Below are 22,444 nucleotides of genomic sequence, written 5' to 3'. Positions count from 1 at the left end.
GTATGTTAACCCAGTTTAGGAGGCTCTTACAAACCAGCATTTTCACAAAGCAGTAATGTGAGCAGAACTCCATAGGTTAGATGATTTAAAAAATGCTATATGAAAAAATAAGTCGAGGAAATTAATGGCCAGCCTTGCTCCTGCATGTTACGTAGCCCTGGCACACAGCACAGCAGTTAGCCTCCTATAACACCTTCGCTGTTGACTCATTTGTGAGTCATCGCATTTTTAGCAGAGACATCACGTTGCAATTCTGTTGTTAGGAGCCAGAGACATTCTGTAAGAAACAATGTATGTGTTTTCAGAGCTGATTCAGACCTGTGTGCAGCAGCAGAATAATAATAATGTGCTGGCATTCATGTCTCCCCTTCTCCCCGTGAGTGCAGAGCCTCTCAAGTGGTCTGACTGCTGGCTTTATATAAGCAGAGATACTGCCATTTTAAAACTGATTATTTTTATTTTTAAGTATGTTTTTCAGATTGTTTTTCAGCCTCAAAAAAAAAAATCCCCAAACCTATTCTAATTGTTTTAACTGCATCACCTGTGACACACATTATGAAATTTTAATTAAACAAACTTAGTTGCTGGAAGGTAAATAAAAAAAAAGAACTTAGAGTGTTTATTTGGAAAAAAATAATTTGGGATGGAAGCAAGAAAGAAAACATTGAATCACATCATTGTTTGGCATTCATAAATATAGACAGAAGTCAAAGAGGTATGTCAAATTGGACCAAGAAACCCATGGCAAAACTGTCCAACTTCTTTACAAGAAAAGTAAATGCATACCAGTCTCAATCCTAAGAAAAATCTCAACAGTAAAAACCAGTTTGGAACTGGTTAGGACTAGCACTCTCTCCCAAAAATGCAGATGAATGGAGCTAAGGTAGCTATCCAAAGACAGCCTTTTAATACTAATGTCATGTTCCCAGCTGTTCTTGACATCATTTCCCCAGTGTTTATAGTGCTCTTCTAGATGCTGTACATTTCTGTGATTGGAAATTATAGACTACTTCGCAGCATAAAATACACCAATGTGGGATTTAATGGAAACTATAACAGAGCACTGCATTTTAATGCATTATACATTAAAATCTCCTAGTGTTCTAGAGAGCTGGAGAACACCCCTCACCTTTCCCTACCCAACAAAGCCTTTAAATCAGAGAAAGGTCTTCATGCTACAAAAAAAAAAAAAAAATCTTCTGCAGTTTAGATGTGGGAAAAACATGTACAAAGAATATTAATCAATTCAATGCAAGGCTAAATTTTACCAGAAATCAAAGCAGTGTTTCACCAGACAATATGGCTGAAATCTCAAGCAGCAGCACATAAATGTGCAAGGAAACTCAGCCCAAACACAGCTTGGGAACAAAAGTCCTAGTCACTTCCAGCAATATTTATGGTCTCAGCAGCCAAAACCCTTTTAGACTTCTAGTCACTTAAGGCAAAAAAGACAGACTTAAGCAGAATCTAGACGCCTATGCCCACTACCGTACCATAGAAAATTCTTCTCCATCATTGCTTCCTAAAATTGACAGTTGCCTAAGCAACTGTGATCAAGACTTATAAACCAGGCAGTGAACATGCACAGGAAGCCCTGTCACACATTTATAGTTAAGGGTTGGCACAAAACACACAGATGGCTATGCCTTCTTCAAAATCCAGCCAGAAGAGAAGGAGCTGGTACCCTTTTATCCATCAGATTAGCAATGAAAAGCAAAACAGACTGCAGGCTCAGTTTCTTCCTTCAGCTGAAAGATTTAAGTATGCCTCTTCATTTTCCTACGGCTCTAACTTCAAATTATGCTGGGGTAGGTCCACTTCCATCCACCCTCTAGAGCAGATTTACTTCACTGGCAGTACTTCAAAATTAATTTGTTCAAAAGATGAAAAAGATGATGCCTTTGCAGTTAGTCAGGCAATCACCTGGCTGAAGAAATGCCACATGAAAACCATGGAACAAGAAAAGCTTATATGATCCATGTTATATGAATACTGGATACAAGACTGACATAGATGACCCTTCAAGAACTCCAAATACTGTAAGGCTGCCATACTTCTGAGGGACAATTCAAAACACCGCATCATTGTAAAATAAATTTCTGCACAGGGATGTGAAGCTTCGCTACTCAAGTTGCTTGAAGTCAGGATGAAGACTTAAAATAGCCAGTGCTGACTCACGGTATTTCCAATGAGACTGTAAAGGAGAGAAGGATCCAAAGGGATTTCTAACATGCTAAAAGCACCTGTAAGCTTGGATTTATATGGAGGTGTTACCAAAACTTATCAGTTGTTCTTTCACAGAACGTTTTTCACATGAAGTGCTGACTGTGTGAAGTTAAATTTCCACAGAGAACCAGTTTTGATTGTCAATCAGTTTTGATAACATTATCAAAGAAAATATTTGTCTAATCAAATTTCTCTGGTCTTGGTTTTTGGTTGAAACCAATGCTCAGGAGGATTATGCCAAACTGTTAGAGCAGTCACCTTCAACATTCATGTTCAGATTACTCTTGTTCCTTCTTAATTACGCAGCCTAGAGAATATTTAGATGAACTGGAAATGCTGCAATTGCAGACTCTATATTATATCCAAATTACTATAGCATGGTACAGTAGGAGTGGGCCCTTTGTGATGAGGATCTACCATCTACCCTATACATCTTTTCATATGTTTTAATTCAGATTAGCTCTAGCCTAGTTTTTTGGGCTAGGCAGCCATGAGAGCCTAGAACACAGTAGATACATTCCAGATGTGCATCCTTTAAATTTGATCCAACAGAATACAAGTTTACACACTCTGAGATTGCTCCGCAAAGCGAAACGGAGTATCTTAAATAGGGAATAATTAGGTGATTCAATTAAGGAAGTGCCATCACAATGTGAACTAAAACATTAATGCAGATGAGCTGTATGAGAACCCAGCTCCACCGTTCACAGCATGAGAGCATGAACCCAAGCTCTACCAGCAAGCACTGTATTCAACGGATGTTCTAGAACTTATCTCGACTTCTGTCAGAAAGCTTCGGGGGCTTCAAATGTCATTCCAGTACCAAAGAGAAACAACTGTTGGAACTCCTATATTTTCATGAGAGAGAGTTCTCATTTCTCCGGCCAGCTTAGCTGTTACTGCTATATTACTACTTACACCAAATACCACAGAAGACAGAAAACCAATGTTACCAACCCTTACAACAGTCTCCATTTTTATTAAAATTGCAGTGCTGGAGGCAAATTATTATGTAAGAATCTTGGTTTTCATTTAAAAAAAAAAAAAAAGATCTTCCCCATCCAGAGAAAAACTTGAAAATGTGTCTGTTAAAAGAACAAAAGCCAGAAGGCAAACAGAAAGAAATTGAATTTATTTTTTCCTAAGAAGATCTCTGTGTTTTCATGGCAATCTCATGAATGTGATGGAGGAATGATTCTTTCTTGGACTATTTGTTTAAGAATAAGATTCACTCGGGGTTTTAACTCCACTACTTTCACACATTATAAACTACAACATGTCTAGCCTTGCCTCATTAGTTAGAAGTAGCGAGCACACTCTTAGCATTGTACAAGAAGACAAAGGCCTTTACCTGTAATAGCTACAGACTGTCTGGAAGCATCTGTCTTCACGTCCAACCCATCCACACTGCAGCAAAGACAACTTAGGTCCTTGTGACGGTATCATGCGAGAGTTTCCTGAAGTTTGGCATGGCTCAGCCTAAGCCTGTGCCTGAATATCTCCTTACGTGTATTCAATACAGGTAATGAAAAGAGTCACAGCATGTCCTTAGATTTAGGGCCATGCTTGACCTACAAACATGCCCTGGGGGGGCTCATCTCCACTAGCAGAGCCTCTGAATTGATATTGGTACGTAAGTAACCGGATTTGCTTGTCTGGTTTACTTGCTAAAGAGGGTGGTGGTGTTTTTGCCATAATGTAGCATGCCTAATTTGATAAGTATTAATACGTTTAATGCCTGCAGTTTCTAAGCAGAACTGAATTCCAACTAATGCCAATTTGATGCATAATTTGAATAAGCTTCCTATCTCTTCCTTTACACAACGGAAAACTTTCTGTAACAACAGTTCTGAATTGCACACTAGCTTATACAGGATACAGAAGATAACCCCAGTGGTTGTGACATGTAACTACAGCGAAAGCCACAAAGGACTTCCATATGTTGGACTTTATTAGGTTAAGGATACAGTATTTCCCAGATTATATGCAACATGTAAATTTCACTTACCAAAGCTTTTCCTTCATTATTACCTTCTGGATAGTGTGGGTTAAGCTGGAAAAGAAAATAAGTCAAAAACTGTCTTGACAGCTTTTAGACATTTCAGAAATGGGGGAGAGGGTTTGGTTCAGTATTCAGTTGTGCATTTACCCTGAAAAAGAATTGTGGACTATTTATAACTAGTATAGCAATAACAGTACAAGAATTACCGATCCAATTTCTGAGCAACTTACTGGCTATGTCCTCACTTCAAAAAAGTGCATCTTACAATAAAGGTTGTTAACTCAAGGGAGGAATCTCAAATTAAATTAAAAAAAAAAAAAGGAATGATGGAGAGAAAGCACAGATAGTTACTAATCTAAACATAGCAAATTACAGTCATCCCATCATCCCTACAAACACACAAACACTTTCAGGATTGACCCCAAGCAGATGTATTGAGATAAAAACTAACATGTTTCATGTCTACTGAGACTGGACAGGAAGACATAACTCAGAATAAACACCTCTTTGAAACAGGAATGGCAATGCCACTATAGACAAGTGTTTAACTACTTTGTGATTTGGCTTAACCATTATTAAAGGGGATAATATTTTCTATGTCATACCAGGACTATCAAACATCAATTAATAATTAAAGTAGGATGAGATGCCTGGATGAAAGACACTACTACCAAGTGTAAAGCATTACTACTTAAAAGTGTTCAGTATGGTTTGACAAGAGGAATACGTAAACTAAAAGATGAGGGATTATGTAGGCAGACATACACTCAAATAAAAAAACACACGTATACCTACATACTGGCTGGACACAAAACCTTTCAGGATTTCACTTACATAATGAAATATTTTTACCTCAATATTTACTTTATTCCCTGACATAGGATATGCCTTCAAAGCATTGAAAACTTTGATCCAAAATGAGTAGTTATAAAAGGTAATTCAGTTTTTAAGCAATGACAGCACATGTACATCTTACAGGTAAGTACAGTCATCTTATTGGCATGAACTTGACATTAACAGTGTGGAAGACCCAAAAGTGAATTACACAGGGCAAGCTAAATGAATCCCAATAAAATTTTTCAATACTACATAATCGTCATACATTTAACATTACACAGAAAAGTGCTGTGAAGGATGGTTTTTTTTGTCTTTTTTGGTTGGTTGGTTGGTTGCATTTTTTTGTGTGCCCGTTAGTTTGACTTCAGAGCCAGGGAAGCTCATGGAGCAGATTATCTTGAGTATCATCGCAGAGCACTTGCAGGGCAACCAGGAGATCAGGCCCAGTCAGCATGGGTTTATGAAAGGCAGGTCCTGCTTGACTAACCTGATCTCCTTCTATGACAAAGTGACACGCTTAGTGGATGAGGGAAAGGCTGTGGATGTGGTCTACCTTGATTTCAGTAAGGCTTTTGACACCACTTCCCACAGCATTCTCCTCAAGAAACTGGCTGCTCATGGCTTGGACTGGCATACGCTTTGTTGGGTTAAAAACTGGCTGGGTAGCTGGGCCCAAAGAGTTGTGATAAATGGAGTTATATCCAGTTGGAGGCCGGTCACTAGTGGAGTACCCCAGGGCTCAGTACTAGGGCCAGTTCTCTTTAATATCTTTATCGATGATCTGGATGAGGGGATCAAGTGCACCCTCAAAAGTTTGCAGATGACACCAAGTTAGGAGCATGTGTCAATCTACTTGAGGGTAGGAAGGCTCTGCAGGAGGATCTGGATAGGCTGGACCGATGGGCTGAGGCCAACTGTATGAAGTTCAACAAGGCCAAGTGCCAGGTCCTGGGGCACAACCACCCCAAGCAGTGCTACAGGCTGGGAGATGAGTGGTTAGAAAGCTGCCTGGCACAGAAGGACCTGGGAGTATTGGTTGATAGTCGGCTGAACATGAGCCTGCAGTGTGCTCAGGTGGCCAAGAAGGCCAACAGCATCCTGGCTTGTATGACAAAGTGTGGCCAGCAGGGCTAGGAAAGCGATTATCCCCCTGTACTCGGCTCTGGTGAGGCCGCACCTCGAGTACTGTGTTCAGTTTTGGGCCCCTCACCCCAGGAAGGACATCGAGGTGCTAGAGCAAGTCCAGAGAAGGGCAACAAAGCTGGTGAGGGGTCTGGAGAACATGTCTTACGAGGAGCGGCTGAGGGAGCTGGGGTTGTTTAGCCTCGAGAAGAGGAGGCTCAGGGGCGACCTTATCGCTCTCTACAGATATCTTAAAGGAGGCTGTAGCGAGGTGGGGGTTGGTCTATTCTCCCACATGCCTGGTGACAGGACGAGGGGGAATGGGCTAAAGTTGCACCAGGGGAGGTTTAGGTTGGATATTAGGAAGAACTTCTTTACTGAAAGGGTTGTTAGGCATTGGAACGGGCTGTCCATGGAAGCAGTTGAATCACCATCCCTGGAGGTCTTTAAAAGACGTTTAGATGTTGAGCTTAGTGATATGGTTTAGTGGAGGACCTGTTAGTGTTAGGTCAGAGGTTGGACTAGGTGATCTTGAAGGTCTCTTCCAACCTAGATGATTCTGTGATTGTGGTTTTTTTGTTTTTTAGTTTTTTATCAAGTTATCCAGGATCTTATTTATATTCTATCATTTATATCCCTTTACCCCAAAAAGCCATCTCCTCTCCACATACTGAGCCCAAAGAAAGGAGGAAAACTTTTAGATTCTCCCAAACTTACTGAAAATACCTTTGCTCTGTGTCATGACTTGATGTGTTAGCACAGAAACGAACAAAGGGTTATTCTCCTGCTTTAATTTCAATGTTCACATTAGCTACCATTACCCTCACAAACCTAATTTAGAGCCTATTTTCCTCCCTGCATTGACACCTACCCCAAATATTGCATTTTGCTCCTTCACAACATTCTCAGTTTCCTACCTCCAGCTCCCACCTACTTATGTCATACGGCAACAGGAATGCGAGATGAACACTGAACGACAGACAGCTAGAAGATCCACGTATATACATCCATATTTATGTACATATATAAAAAAACTGTTTTCATATAGTTTTATTAGTTTTCTCACACTTCTTTCACCATTACTTTTGTTTACCTAGCACCTTAAAATAATCCCAGTTGCCCATTTCGATAGCCAAACTGAGTTCTGAACTTTTGTTCTTCCATTGACAGCAGAGAAAATAATCAAGCAGTGCTTCTTAGTCACTTAAGACCACATACTTTCAACAATGGTGCATAGAAGGTACAGAAGACTAAATTTAACCTTACCTTCAGATTCTGCTTGTTGTAAGCAAGCCAGAAAAAGTCTGAGCCATCTCAGGTCTGACACTACACTCAGCACAGAGAACTGTATCTTCAAATGGAGTAAGTCTATGATGTTTCATTAAAGCACTCGTGAATACAGTTGTCTACTCAGCATGAGCTGGGCCTTGAGTCCTGCTATTCTTCAACAGTTTGCTCTCAGTATAATGATGCTTTTAAAAATATATCTACAACAGGAGACACCAGGAAAATCTCTCTCCCACGCCACTTCTTGCCTACTTTAAAAATGACTAAACAGATTGTCTTCAAATTTCCAAAATAGTTTTCTTGTGGACAGAGGCTGATGGAGACAGAAGGCTCAAATGAAAAATGAAGTACATCCCTAGAAATGTTTTTTCTTGCCCCACTGTAACAGAAATAACAAAACTAAAGAGATTTTGTTTAGAAAAAGTTTGAGATGCTGACGTTAAACAGTAAAAACAATGGAATGCAGTTTTAGGGCTGACATTAATGGCTCCCTTTTCAGCTCAGCAGGTGCTATTTTCATTTCAGCTGAGGTTGTTGCCACTGAACACCTCTGAAAATCAGATCATTAGCTATTATCCTAATACTATATTTCTCCAGGTAGAGAGGCATAAATCATGTAGTGTTGTATGGCATACTATACCTGTTCTGAGTCCTTTTCAATATCCAAGTACAACATAAGGAGCTAGGGACACAGTGATGGTCCAAAACCTACTGCTTTTTCTGATTTATATAGGATCACCTCTATGCTCCTCTAGGAGTCTTTTATTTAAAGAATCCTTGAAAATAACAATACTAATATTTTTTTCTTATTGCTAATGAAATTGAGTAAGATTCTTTTCAGTTCTTGAGAAAGTAAATAAGAATACCATGCTAAATGGGTCCATTTCAGCTTAGCAGTCTCTATGCTTTTTGGGGTTATTGGACACGGAGTTGCAGTGTTCCTGAACTATAGCTGAAGTACTGTATATTTCAGCCGAACACCACTGGAAGGTGCATGCAGTCAATACACAGAAAGAACATGATGCATTCTAAACCACAGAGCTCAAGCAAGTAAATTATATAAATCATTATTATAATAGCTCCATTATTTGTTTGTTGGGTTTTGTGTGGGCTTTTTTTGTTTGTTTTTTTGTGTGCTTTTTTTTTTTTTAGAGTGTATCTCCAACAGCTTCTTTTCCAATACAGAATAATTCACAAATCCTAATCATCCACCGCTTCTTTTTCAACATACTTAGGATGAGCTTTATATATATTTATTTGTTTATTTTACCTTTTCCTGGACAGGAAAGGAAAAAGTATCACAAATGAGAGTTCAGCTTCACCATGGCTGACAATATCAAAGATCATTTCATATTATGGCAAGCTCATGAGACTCACCATATCATCCTAATGCTCATCCATGATGTAAGGCCACATAACCTAACCACCTGAGTAAATAGCAATGACTATTTGGTGGTATGAGAGGTGCAATCTATATCAAGTAATGCAGACTGCACTAGCAGAGAGTAACCAGAGAAGAGCAAAACAGAACTAGCATTAGTGAAGCAGTGAAATGGTCACATGGCAAAAAGTGATGGAGTCAGTGTGGCCTAAAGATTACCTGAGATGGTAGGTCAGGGTAACTGATAGCACTTTTGTTCATCATTCACTCCACTGCCACGTAAAAGTCCATTTCTGTTACAGGGATTTTACAGTTGGCAATGCTAATATTGCACCTGTCACAGCTCAAACAACAAGGATTTACGACACCACAGATAATTGATCTTTTTCAATTGCTTATACATATGAGCCCAGATCCAAGTCTGCACATCCTCCAGCCCACATAAAATACCCTAAGCTCCAGAAAATGGTGTTATCACACTTGTTTTTTCCTTTTCATTGTAGCACCAAGGAAGACATTATGGTTTTATCTGCATGGGCCAACAGTGCACATTAATTCGTGCTACATGAGCTTTTCCTTGTACTAAGGTCCTATCACCAGTAGTTACAGTAAATACCACTGTAACTGCAAATGTAATTTGCACAGTATAGCTCACAGGAAGTAACTGGGACCTAAATTAATCTTGGACTTCATCTGTGGGGTAAGAGAGCTTCGAAGCAGCCTAGCAAACTCGTCAGGAAACAGGGACAGTCAATACCATGACAAGGCTGCCACAACTACACAAGACCATATTTTAAACACTAAAATCATTGACTATTTTGGCATTTTTATAAAGATTTGCACCTAAAGAGAAAGTAATACTTTCTTTTAAATCTAAACAGAATTAGCATTTACTTGTAATTTTGTAAAAGGCAAATTCCCAGCTTGTGATCTACACAGGGTATCTGCAAGAGCCTGAAGGCTGGATTCGTAGTTGGAGATGGTCTCCCCCCGGTATGTAAAAACTGGTATCTCTTAGATAGATTTCAGGTTCCGCCTTTGTACATGGTGGCACTTAAGAGGAGACATATGAATGCATATATATACCAATATATTCATACTGTGGGAGCACCAGAAGGTCCCCAATATGTGTGACAACGACATAACAAAAGCCAGCTTTTACAGGTGGAAAACAGATATACACAATGTATTTAACTATTTCTAGTTAAAATTATTTGGAGGCTTGTAGAAGAGCAAGGAATCAAATTCCTGAATTTTTGCCTACTGCCCTCACAACAGTCTTTCTCTTGTAAAGTTTGCATAGGAGGAAGTATCAATTTGCAACTATGTGTTCGTGTGTTACTTCTGGTAGTTGGTGTTCAGAAAATTAAGTGCCCTGCTAATCCTAAGAGGTATCCTGTTAGATCGAGTGACACAAGTCCCAGGCTCTTTTAACTCTACTGATCATTAACGGCAGTCAAAATTATTCCTTAAAGTTTTCAATACGTAAGACTTCATGTTGCATTATCTCTCCTGAGTTTTTACTATTGAGTAGAACAACTTCTCACTAATACACTGCTCTAGGTTTTCTTTTGGTTTGTCTGTTTTGCATCTACACACAGTAAGATATGCTTCACAGTCCAACAAGTGAATTGTAAGTCTCAGTCCATACTGTAGCCAAACAGTTTGGAATTTCACATTTATATTAAATGCTTCTTTCCTAGACAGAGATGCAAGGAAAGTACTCAGCCTATTTTTGGACACTCATTTAATTAAGAAGGCTAGAGGGGAGTTTGGGAAAAAAAATTATGCTTATTTTTATCATGTTTTGTTGACTAGGTAAAGGATATTTAAAATCTCTTCAATGAAAGAATCAGACTGCCAAATTTCAGCTAAAAGAGCATTTTAATAACTTGATTAAAAACAGCATTAAACAAAGAATAAAAGGTTCTAATTAAACACACAAAAACAGTTTCCATTTCGTCTGATAACCAGCCCATTAACACTCAGCCTATTTGTTACCCAATCAACAAGGTCAAGTGCTTAGGGAAAAAAAAAGCCACCACAACAGTCAACTTCTCAAATCTTTCATCTTCATTAGGCTTGCTTGGTTCTTTGCTATGTCATACTGATTAGTTTTCAATAAATCCAAAGGACTTTTACACAATTTCAGAAGACTTCAGTGGTATTCAAAAAACTCTTGCCATCTTATTAACTTGCTAGAGAAAGAGCAGCTGTAACTCTACCTAGACAAACTTCATTCAGTACTGCCACAGCATCTGGTGCTAAGTTCCTGACAATCATAATCTGAGGAAAGTTTTAAAATCTCAAATTTTTAGGATTGCATTTTGCTGCTGTTTTGCTTATGAGCCCTGTCTTAGGGAGTTTCCAGGTAGGGCTCAGAGACACGAATCCTTCATCTGGCTTCAGGTCCCCCATGCTGCCAACTTAAGTGGCCAGGGATAGTTCGCAAGGGAACACCCCCCCCCCCCCCCCCCCCCCCCCGAGATCAAACTACCTGCTTGTCAAAAACAGGAATGAGAAATGAGAATAGGCTCTGACACCTTCCTGACCCAACTGCTCACTCTTGTTCTAAGATTAAAGGATAGGTCATCTTGAAGGCATTTTTAGTTGCTGTATAAGCAATGGCAGGCCTATGTTTTGGTATTAAAAAAAAAATCCTCATCTCTTCAAGGGTTATGTTCTAAATATTAATATTCCCTATGACTTTCAGTGGCCCTCCCAGAAATAACTAGGAATGACTGAATTGGACATCACTGAAACTTTTAGAGTTAAAAAAAAAAAAAATAAAGGCCTTACAAACCTTCATCAAGCACCAAAAATAAAGAAAAAAAGGCACCAATATAATTTAATAAAATCTTCTGAAGTTATCTTGAAATAATAAGGAAATAAAATGCAATATAGAACAGAAGTGTCTACATTTACTGTTTTGGAACACATCAAAATGCAATACCAGCAGATGTTGTATTTTTAAAAACAGAAACAGTCCTTATAATGACTACATGACAATAAATACTGTGTTTGTGTCTTCGTACTTCTTTTCCTCCTAAAGCTCAGATCACCCATAAAAACACTGCTCAAATGCAGCCAACTCCAGACAGAACCCAAAAGGTCTAGCTGAACACAGACTCACAGACCACCACTGCAAAACCAGTTTGCCAGAAGAAAACTCCTTCCTCAAAAATCCAGATTTCTGAAGGTATATGCACACTGACAACATGCAAACGAACATTGTTCCTAACTTCCATCATGCCTGAAACAAGTTGGGCCAAGAAATTGAGCTGCATCCCCAATGTTCTTAAAAACCTTTGTAAACCTGGCCCTGGTGTTGCTAAATTAACGGTTTCTAACTTTGTCACTTCAACAAGCCATATTCAAGTCTGTGGAACAGGTCAAACTGGCTCTGTAAATCAGTAATCTCTTCTTCTCCTTTAGTCTCTGGATCTCTTCCATCTCTTCACACATAACTGTAAATTATTCTGCAGTCCTCATAGAGCTTTAAAACAAAACCACGTGCCTCCTATGAGACAGTGAAAAACATAAATAGGGCGCAGAATACTGAGTTCACCTTCGCATGCTTTTTTCTTACAACACCCTTTAATCACTGAGCCCAGCAGAAAGGAACTATCTGAATGCTGAATTAACATTTAACAAAGATTTTGGGGAAAAAAGACTCAAATGGAAGATTTTGAAACAATCTCCAGGTAAGGAGGTCCCACAGTACCAACAAACTAAACGTAAGCAGATTCATGAAGGCCTTGGTGGATGCTGCCATCTCCTGGTACCTTCTCCAGTTTGCAAACTGTTACCACTGAACAAAACGTACCTACCTGCACATCTCAGTTAAAAGGCCATTTTTATCCAGTTATTTTCCTTACTGTTTCTAAAGGCAGAAGGAACGACACTAAATTTACCACTGTGCTTTTCTCTTCTACACTAGCTGTATTACTGAAGGAGGAGTAAATTTTTCTGCAAAGGCTTGCCTCCATGCCACCCTAAAAAATACCACTGGCAAATCCTTTTTGCTTCCTGAACACAAAATATCTCTGCCAGTACTCCAATCTCCAAAACCTAGGTATCAAAAGGCCTAAATTACGGCCTTCACACATTTAATCTCAGTTGCATGTAAAAAAATAAAAATCCTATGCAGAAACTCATTTTCCACCACAGTTTAAGATGAAAGAAAAAAAAAGTCCTTAAAACTACAGAGAAAGTTTCTCCGAGGCTCCATGGAGTTAACCCTGGTGTACAGACTCCAGTTTAAGAACTGATTTCCCTTTCAAATTTTTTTTCGTCTTAGCTAATGCTGAGGATGCTATTACTCAAAAATATGTAAACTTTCTGAAAATCTCATTAAATGCTTTGTTTCCAATTCTTGTGGCAGCAAGTTCCACTTCTTTACTACGTGCTGGTCAGAAGGCAGGAAAGGATTATTTTTTATTAATATTAATTTGAACATGTCTTGGCTATCTTCACCATGACCCAAATCAAGTGATTATTACAACAGGATTAAATTTATTACAAATAGTTTGGCTTTGTCCACCCAGATAAATGCATATTATAATGATAAAAATCATATGGCAAGCTAAGATTTTTAACACCAACTGAGGTAGACATAAGACAGAAATCCATTTAAAAGAATGAAATGCAGAGTGACATGACACATGAAGAAATTATTCAGGAAAGACAAGAGGAACACGAAGAGCATTTATTGATCATTTATTCAACAGTTCTCAGCAAGTACCTTATGCCACAGGAAAGTAAAATCCAGCTCACAGTCCCACAAGGCAGGACCTTTAATGCTGGCTTTGATGCTAGCAGTTCCCACTAGCCTACCTAAAACACTTGTGCCCCCATGCCTTAGCTTAGTGATCCAATCTACAGCACTATCTATTCCCTCCCCATCTCACCCCAGTCTGTGCCAACACAACCTCAGGGATGGCATAACATGTCATGAGACCACAATCAAATACCTGCAGAAACGTGATATTTCTACAAGCCTACATTGTCACTGAAGTGCTCTTATCACTGAACTACATCTCTGGTGGTTTGGATTGGACTTCCTATTCAATTTAGAATATTCATATAATTATCATTTCATCTCACGCATATGTAACCCAGTACTTCTCAGGCAAACTGGCTTTAATCATGCCTGCCTTTGAAAAAAACTGCATTGAGCATCTAGTCCTAAAATGCCCCAAAGCTGAAAGTGTGTGTGTTTCATATGGGATTTAGGGGAAAAAAAAAAAAAAAAAGCTTAGAACAAAGCTCTAGTCAGACTTGATACATTTTACAGCTTAAACCCTGCAACTTCACTCTTGCAGGAAGAAGCAAGCAAACCCAGAAAGAAAGCGAGAGGAGTTTTCCAGTGGGCATGCACCTGGGACACACAACAGATGACTGCTACCTTTGTCCAAAGCAGCTAGCTAGAGGACAGGTTTAGCTCTGTGACTCGTTCATCACCAGAATAAGTGCCAAAGACCTTGCCAGACCCATTATCCTATACAAGCTGTTAGGAAGTGTATTCACATGCAAAAGTTAAAAGTTTCACTGAGGCTTCAGCTCTACAGCGTTCAAAGAAGTCGCAGGAGTGGCTGCACAGCTGAAAACTTCCAGAGAAAAGCCAAACCCATCTCATCAGTATCTGAAAGACCCTTGACATTTGAGCACATAAATGCTCATATTCCACTAACTTCAAAGACAAGGCTACTCCTGAGAGGTTTTCTGAATGAGGTTCTTTGTATGAGCAACAATTTGGTTTAGCGACTGAACCACACTGCAAGTCAGGAAAAGTTTGTGTGGTTCTGCCCATTACCTCTGAGCTTACTGCTTCAACCTATCACAGTGGCCAGTCTGTTCTCAGTCTTCTCTCTTACATCTGTAAGAACTTCAGGGTACAGATTACATTTTACAAAGAGTTAGCTGAGACAGCTCAACGTTATAGCAACGTGCTCCAAACACCAATACTGTATGCACCTTCTTAGAAGACACAGTAATAATCTAAACACTTGTTTATGGCCTCAATTTTATACAATGATAAAAGGTAAACATTAAGGCTGCCACCCTGTCTGCATCGTCTTAATTCCTTTAGTATAACATAATTGATCTCATGTTAAAGACAATTACCTCATCAGATTCACTGCCATATCTTGCCAAGGTACCTAATATGTTATATGGTATATTAGCTTAGTCTTGGTCTATCCAGCTAGGTAAAAAAGAATTATCACAGATTTTTCCTTACAAGTTCTGCGTTGTCTATGATTATGTACATGTTCACCATGTTCCACAAGCAATGTACAGCGGTTTATCCATTATCTGCTGGAATATCTGAGATTAACATTTGATTTGATACTTACACATGTATTTCATGATTATTTTAGCAACATCCATCTCACCAAAGAAGTTAAACATAAAATTACACTTACCCATTTATGCATTTCTTGTGTGTGCGTGTATGCATGGACACACGCATTTCTGTTTAACATCTGCACACAGCAAGTGCTAATAGTTATGGTATAGCTTATCCAGTTTAGAAATGATAGAACTGGAGCTGTTGCACACATGGAGAACAATATTAAAGGTGCATGTTCTGGTTTAGCACAACCAATAAGCTGGCATTCGGTTCAAACAGACTTTTATCCAGGCGATTAGAATATTGAAAAGATTAGGTGTGGTCGTGAGAAGGGCACAGCTGTGTGGTCCCAACCTGCAGAATTTGAAAGGCTGTTCAAGCAAATTACAGCTCATTGCCACACACACACAGACTGATTTGGGTACATTCTACATGTGGTACATGCATGTAAAAAATTTTGGGAGAGTCTTCGTTATTTTGAAACATTCAATTTTCACCTAACAGTACAGTCGCTCTTTATAAATATAAAACTTCAAAATAACTTGGGTCATTTTGTTGTAACCAGGGCTAAAAAAAGAATTTTCTATAGACTTTCTTCTAAAAGACCACTGACTTTGTGAAGATTAAAAATAAACTCGGCAGCCTGGATCTTAGCTGGTGGCTTAGTGTCTAAATCTCCTGCTAAGGATCTGGCTCAACTCTTTCGGGTGAAATCAAGCCCTTCTGACATTAACAGCAGAACTCCAACTGTCTCCAAAGAACAAGCAGAGGAGAACTTCTCTTTCTAATTTTTCATCTGAATATTTGGTTCCGCCTTTTTATGATTTCAATGTTTTGGGAATGTCTGAGCCAGTGGTTTCAGATTTCCAAACGCCACAAATGGAGGAGACATTACCACCTACTAGATTCCAGATGTCCAAAGTCTTACCGCAAAACATGAAACACTTTCTTCAGCATAGCCATCCCACATCTTAAATAACAGGCTGAGAGTATACATGCATCTGATGTGTCAGAGCATGTCAAAGGTTGTACATAATAGTAGAGGAATGACAATACGGCTATGTGCAATTAGCAAATGCCTACCGCTGGGTCTCCTTTAGCAGGAGTCCTTCAGAGTGACTCAGCTACAGCCACAGTAGTAGTGTCTAGGTTGCTTTATGATATTAATGGGTCTTATGAAATTTCAAAGTGTATTAATGAAAATCAGCCTAAGTAATGCCATGGGGAAAGAGGAATAAAGGTATGAGTTGAGACTGCATCAGAAGTCAGAGGTATCAAAGGACCCTTAGTCTTTTAAAGGTACCTAAAGCTGGGTGACTGACTATGATTCTTAGGAATCTGTAGTTTAGGACTTGCACATCCTCACTTCTTTCTTTCAGGTTTATAAGAATTACGTTTACAAGCACTCACGTGTTTTGTTCAGTTAACAGCAATAATGCCTCAATATTTATTTTCTTTTAAACTAGTTACTGTAATATTGAAACACCTTTAAGTTTATTAGTTGGAAATTTCTGAATTGCTGCAGCAAGCGTCTTGGTCTTTCTTAGTCCCCAGATTATCCCCTAGCCTTAACAAGCTGCAGTGACATCCTTTCATTACGTGGGTCAGACCCACTGAGCCACAAATCAAGCTGATCAGTTAAATCTGGTACAGAAAGACTTAAAGAAGGGAAGGCACAGCACTACAGACATAAGGTACAAGCCTAACTTCAGAGGAGCCAAAGGAAAATCCCAGGTGACAGACACTTCTGCTCATTGTCTAAGACTTGACCCATTCAAGATTCTGCTGCAGAATTCTGCAGTACACATCAACCTGGTTTGCAGAAAGATGAGGTAAGGAAATGCTGGTTATAAAAAGGTGATAAATCCTGATTTACAATAGCTCAAACTGTAGCACAAATTTTATCATGCCAACAGCAGAATACTTAAAAAATTCATGAGTTTTGTTTACTTGTTTGTACTTATTATTTCACTCTAGATATCTTTATCATGGAAGCTTAAACAAAATCAAGTCATGGCAATGTGTGACGCTGTTGATAATCCATGCCATTAATAATCATGCTGTGCTGCAGGAGTACAGATAAGCGTTCAGTAAGCTTTGCCCAAATGATTTAAAGTTAGCTCACGCACATTTGGTGTCTGCCTGCCTCTTCATAAATCTTTGACATGGATATCTAGGTGGTGCGTTGTGCCTGACACGTGAACTGTGTAAAATACAGTTCACAGGTTTTTATTACAGCATTACCTTTAATATCTCCACCAGCAGGTATTTTACACTTCACAGATAGAGTAACTAATGCTGCTCTCCAGTCACAGCATTTCACCTCTGTTCAGCCGAAATGATTTTCCAGTTCTCACTCTACTGCACCAATTGTACTCTCCACTTTACAAGTCTTCCTGATGGGGATTTCCTTTCCAGAGGTAGAGAGGTCCTAGGCTTAGGTTCTGCATTCAGTGAAGTGCAACAGCTCTTCACCTCAAGATTTTTCTCCTGAAAATCCCTGAGCAGATACAGTATAGGAAAAGGAAACCCACCAGTCAGCACGCTTGAGCGCTGAGAGGGCACAGTAGAGAACAAAGTGCCTTTTCTGACTCTACACCAGACTAGCTAGCCTGACTAAAATCTTTCTAGTAGGAGCATCTCTTACTGTAAGCAGAGTAAAAAAAATGGAACTGGGAGTACTAGTTGCTACATGAAAATTTGCTATAATTAACCAGTATTAAATGCACAATAAAGCAAGCTGGCTTCAGCCAAGCCAGAATATTGCTGCAGTATGAAGGCAGCAGCACAAGGCAGAGCTGTAAAGGCATGCTGGCCCACTGCCTTTAAAGGGAGGATACTCTTCGATCACTCAGATAGAGTGAGATCATTGAATTTTTAACTTACACTGTGAGTGACTACCAAAACCAATGAAACGATCCAAATTACATTCAGTCTTAGACGGAAAACACCGTAAGCATCTGTCCTGGTGCTCCATTGTTTATGTTTTGATACTGGCTTTGAAATAATTATAAGTAATTAAAGGCTCAATAGCCCCTGTTTGCTCTGACTGAAATAAATGCAGACTGTGACAGGAGCTGGAAAGTGAAAGCAGCACTCTGGGAATATGAAGGACTTGTCTACATCCAGAAGTTGCACTGCTCCAAATTTAACTCAATCCAGTTAGAAGAAGCCCTTTTTTGAGGGGTTCCCTAATATACCGTTATTTACAACTGGCTCTTGTAGTTTTAAATTTTTACACTCATGTTTGCAAGCATAAATCAGAGACAATCCTGCACACACTTACATAAATCAGTAGAAAAAAATACTTTTAATTCCACTGACACAGCTTGAATACAGGCCAGACTTAATATGGATTAGATACAACGTTAAAAGTTCATGGCTTCTTGCAACCACATAAAAATCCAAGGCTCTCCCATCTCATAAACTTAGTACTATCTGCTCTCTTCCAGCCTGTCAAAAGCCTTACTTATTTTTAAGGACAAATTATGTGTCCTAAAAAATATTATGAATATTACATTGCTCTTCTGGGGAGTCACAACACTATTTTGGCTTTACATAAAGTACCAAATAATAGTCAGAAAATCTGGAAGATCTCCTCCTCCTCCTCCTCCTGAACCTCCTATACCCTCAAAAGGGGCAAAAGTTTCTTCAAACCTTTTTTAGTTCCTATTTTTAGTCAAAAGACAAGTGTGCAACTGCAGAACCCATGAATCTGCTCTAATCACAGCACATTAGCATGACACCAAAAGTCATGACATCAACACAGGACAGGTTTGTTCTTCCCAAGTTTCTACAGATCACAAAGATGCCTTGGGCTACATGCTGGCTTGAAGAGACCAACACAGTGAGATTGGTACTACAGAAACATTTTTTCAAGAAGTCTAGAGCCTGCAAGAAAAAAACCAATGATGACTGAATTAGAATAGTTTAGAGTGTCTGCTCTAGTGTCTGCACTTCTCTGATCAAGGTCAATGATTACATTCAGTTCCACTCTTAAAAGCTTTAATTTCTACATGGTTGTCTGAGCCAGCAAAGAAGAACAGTTGAGTGATCACAACACCACTCCAAAAATCAAGGGCAAACAAGAGCAGAGAAAGAAATTAATCCAAGGATTTTAAAGATAAATGTGTATGTAACAGTGATTGCCTTAGCACCATGACAACAAACAGTAGATTCAACAGCACAGTTGAAATTAAGGTTAGATGTTGTCTTGAACTCACTTACCAGTGTACTGTAGCTCAGAAAATTGTCCTTGCAACCCCTGAATACAGCAATAAAGAGTGACGCAGCACTGCATATCCTGTTGTCCACATTCAGACCTTGTGTGGGATCTTTTCAGAGACCTACATTGTGGAACTACTAGTGGTTCTGGACCTATTCAGTGGTTCTGAATTAGTAGGACAATCCCTTGTTTAATTGACATTCTTACCTCTGCAGCTAAGTAGTTTCCAGTTGCCAAGTGCTTAAATCTAAACAAGCTATTCCACTGCCCTGCCCCTCCCCGGCAAGGGTCATGATGGACAACCTGTAAGAAGTACAGATTTTTAATCGTGCTTCTCAAGATCATACTTAGATCACTGTCATTTCTTACAGCTCATTCCGAATAAAAATACATAAACTACATGATTACAAACAGTCTAACACAAAAAGGAATTCTGTGTTCACACTAAGCCCACCATCGATAACAACTCATTACATTTATTTTTCACTAGGTGCCAGAAAAATGACTTGTCTTACTTTCCATATTTTCTTTCATCTACTTACTGCAAACATGATGAGCCAAATTTTGCTTTAAATAACTAAAGTACTACTTAAAAGCAAAACTCCAACTCTCTTACAGTGTTTCACCGTTTATACCAGCTCCATTTTTGACAACACTGGGGATTTCTAATAATTTTTGTTTCAAGTGATTAAATATCTCCATATCAATTTAAATATCCCAAGTTACTTCTTTAAAAATTTGACTGACCTGTAGGTCATTTGCTATCGTCAAATCTACCAGTCCCTGTCTCTCATAAGGGGTCAAGTAATCTAAAATAACTACAAGTACAATATATTCTGCATATTTAATATAGTTCTTACTAAAAAATGAAGGCAAAACTTACCATTTGCCTAAGTGAGGAGCTCTTTGTTTTAAATGCACAAAGTTAGTTCAACACCTAAGAACTTTTGGACACAGGAATTACATTACTATAATAGCAAGAGCTTGAGACATACCAGTTTCCAATGTTCCTCAGTTAAACAATAATGTATCTGCTAATCACCTGAAAATCACTCCCATTCAAAGACAACTTTATTCAGCCTAACTAAACAGATGTTGATGTGCCCTGCTGCAGAAGAATAGACTCATTGATGTTTATGAGATTTGTTGTCAGTCATTATCAACTTCAATTTTCTATATTGCACATGAACTCAAATATAAGCACTCAGAACTCAGGATACGTGAACGTCATTCTATTGGCTTTGAAAAATTGCACCATTTACGTCAGGTCTGAATTTGACCCTTTGTCATTTCAGTACAGCTAAATATAGTAAGAAAACATCCTCTCTCCACACGCTCCCAGCAATAAAGCATCTCTTCAGTGTTCATCCTACACATACTTTATAAAATAGTAATAGATACGGGGAGGTGTATGATGATATCAAGAGGCTATGAATGATTCATGTTGCGGTTAAGTATTTTTTACTGAACCGTGGCCTGCATGTACTAAAATATTTATAAAAAGCGAAAAAATACCTCTATTTCCCACAGTGCCTTAGAACTTGTTGCAGAAGTAGCTGACTGACGTAATGTAGTACGAAGGAAAATATGTTGTTTCTTCTCATATTCGTCACAGGTCAGAAACTTCTCTTGTTCTGCATGAAACAACCTAACAACATCTCCCTAAAGTAATATGAAACAGAAGCATTATTAAGTGGTATGGAAAGCTGCTGGACTCATCCTCTATATCTGTACTAGCTTCAGTGATGTCATCATAGTTAATGTGAAGAAAACATTTATTAGCTTCCTGTTGCTGGAGCAGGTACCAAGTGCAGAATATATAGCCTCGGCACTGAGTCTGGAAATCTAGTATAAAAATGCAGTAAAATTCACTCCTGCATGACATCCATGTGCTTTTGTGAAAATAAAACTTGATTCAGAGCACTATAACGAATAGCATATAACAGTCAACCCAAAGGTGATTTTTAATTTTAGCTAACTTTACTAAATGTGTTTTTCATTTATGATCTATCTTTAGTGATATTTAGGGAAAACAGCTGTCTGTGAAGGCACAGTACAGCTATATGTCACTGCCATAGTTCATAGTTCCTTTCATTGTTCCTCTAATGCATTTTATACTGGAGAGCCAAACCTCGCTAACCCTCACTAGACCTGTTCTGACAGGGGCATTAGTATCATATGCTTTGGTAGGCTCAAGAAATCTCAAAGCCTCCTCTGTCATCTTCCTTCATCCTCTCAGACTTTCCACACAACTCATTCCCCAACTCCAGCCTCTTCTCAGGCTTCCCTGCCACAAGTCAGACTCCCACTTTTGAACCTCTGTCTCTCTTGGTCCTGGACATCCAGGTTCTCTCAAACTCACACTACTCCACAGCACTTTCTCCCTTCTCAACTCATATTCAGTTCCTGTCCCAGCCTCATCTTCTCAAAAAAATGCACCAAGAATTTCTTGCTTCATCTTGCCCCTCATGTAGATGTTTGACATGGCCCTTCCTTTCCTACAGAGCAAATGTAAGGTACTCACAATTATCCCCTTTATCCTATTTGCTCCTATATCCTAAAGCTCCTATTGCTTTGCTCTTCTCTAATATTATCTTTTCATCTTTTTTTTCTCTGCAACCAAAACTGATATCTCCTCTCTATTTATTCCATTGGCATCATTTTTGTTTCCTTCTGCATCTCCCCATAGCTTGAAGCACTATGCCCAAATAGGTCTACACAGATACACCCTTTCAAATTCTTCCTCAAAACCTAGTGATACCCTTAATACCTACCAAAAATAGCCAGCTGTTAATGACTTATTAAGGTACAAGCGAGAACAAATGAAATTTATTTATTCCAAATGAAAATGTAAGTGATTTGGAGGCACAAAGATGTGCAATCCATCGGTTTATAAAGCTACATTGTCTTATTACAGCTATTGTCATCTTTCATACTTCACTCCCTTCTGTACCTTGCTATACCTGCTTTTAGCATCTTGGCCTAAACTGAAACATCACAGCTATTCTGTAC

At 38.9% G+C, this 22,444-nt stretch overlaps 1 protein-coding gene across 7 annotated transcripts in view; it reads right to left on the bottom strand.

The window, feature by feature from the left end:
• The window catches only part of ITPR2 (inositol 1,4,5-trisphosphate receptor type 2), a 276,712-nt gene that overhangs the window by 203,746 nt on the left and 50,522 nt on the right, over window positions 1–22,444 (bottom strand). For 5 of the 7 annotated variants that reach the window (XM_067000454.1, XM_067000431.1, XM_067000435.1 and 2 more), the window contains 3 exons: window positions 20,948–21,094; window positions 19,640–19,735; window positions 4,235–4,279 (listed from right to left, as the gene is read on the bottom strand). In XM_067000454.1, the coding sequence (XP_066856555.1) occupies window positions 4,235–4,279; window positions 19,640–19,735; window positions 20,948–21,094 (288 nt within the window). The remainder of the gene's footprint in view (window positions 1–4,234; window positions 4,280–19,639; window positions 19,736–20,947; window positions 21,095–22,444) is intronic. The other 2 variants (XM_067000444.1, XM_067000448.1) reach the window with 1 other exon arrangement.

Source organism: Anser cygnoides, chromosome 1, assembly GCF_040182565.1.
Source record: "Anser cygnoides isolate HZ-2024a breed goose chromosome 1, Taihu_goose_T2T_genome, whole genome shotgun sequence".
NCBI lineage: Eukaryota > Metazoa > Chordata > Aves > Anseriformes > Anatidae > Anser > Anser cygnoides.
Note: the sequence above shows the minus strand (reverse complement) of the source record. Positions and strands in the feature narration are given on the sequence as shown.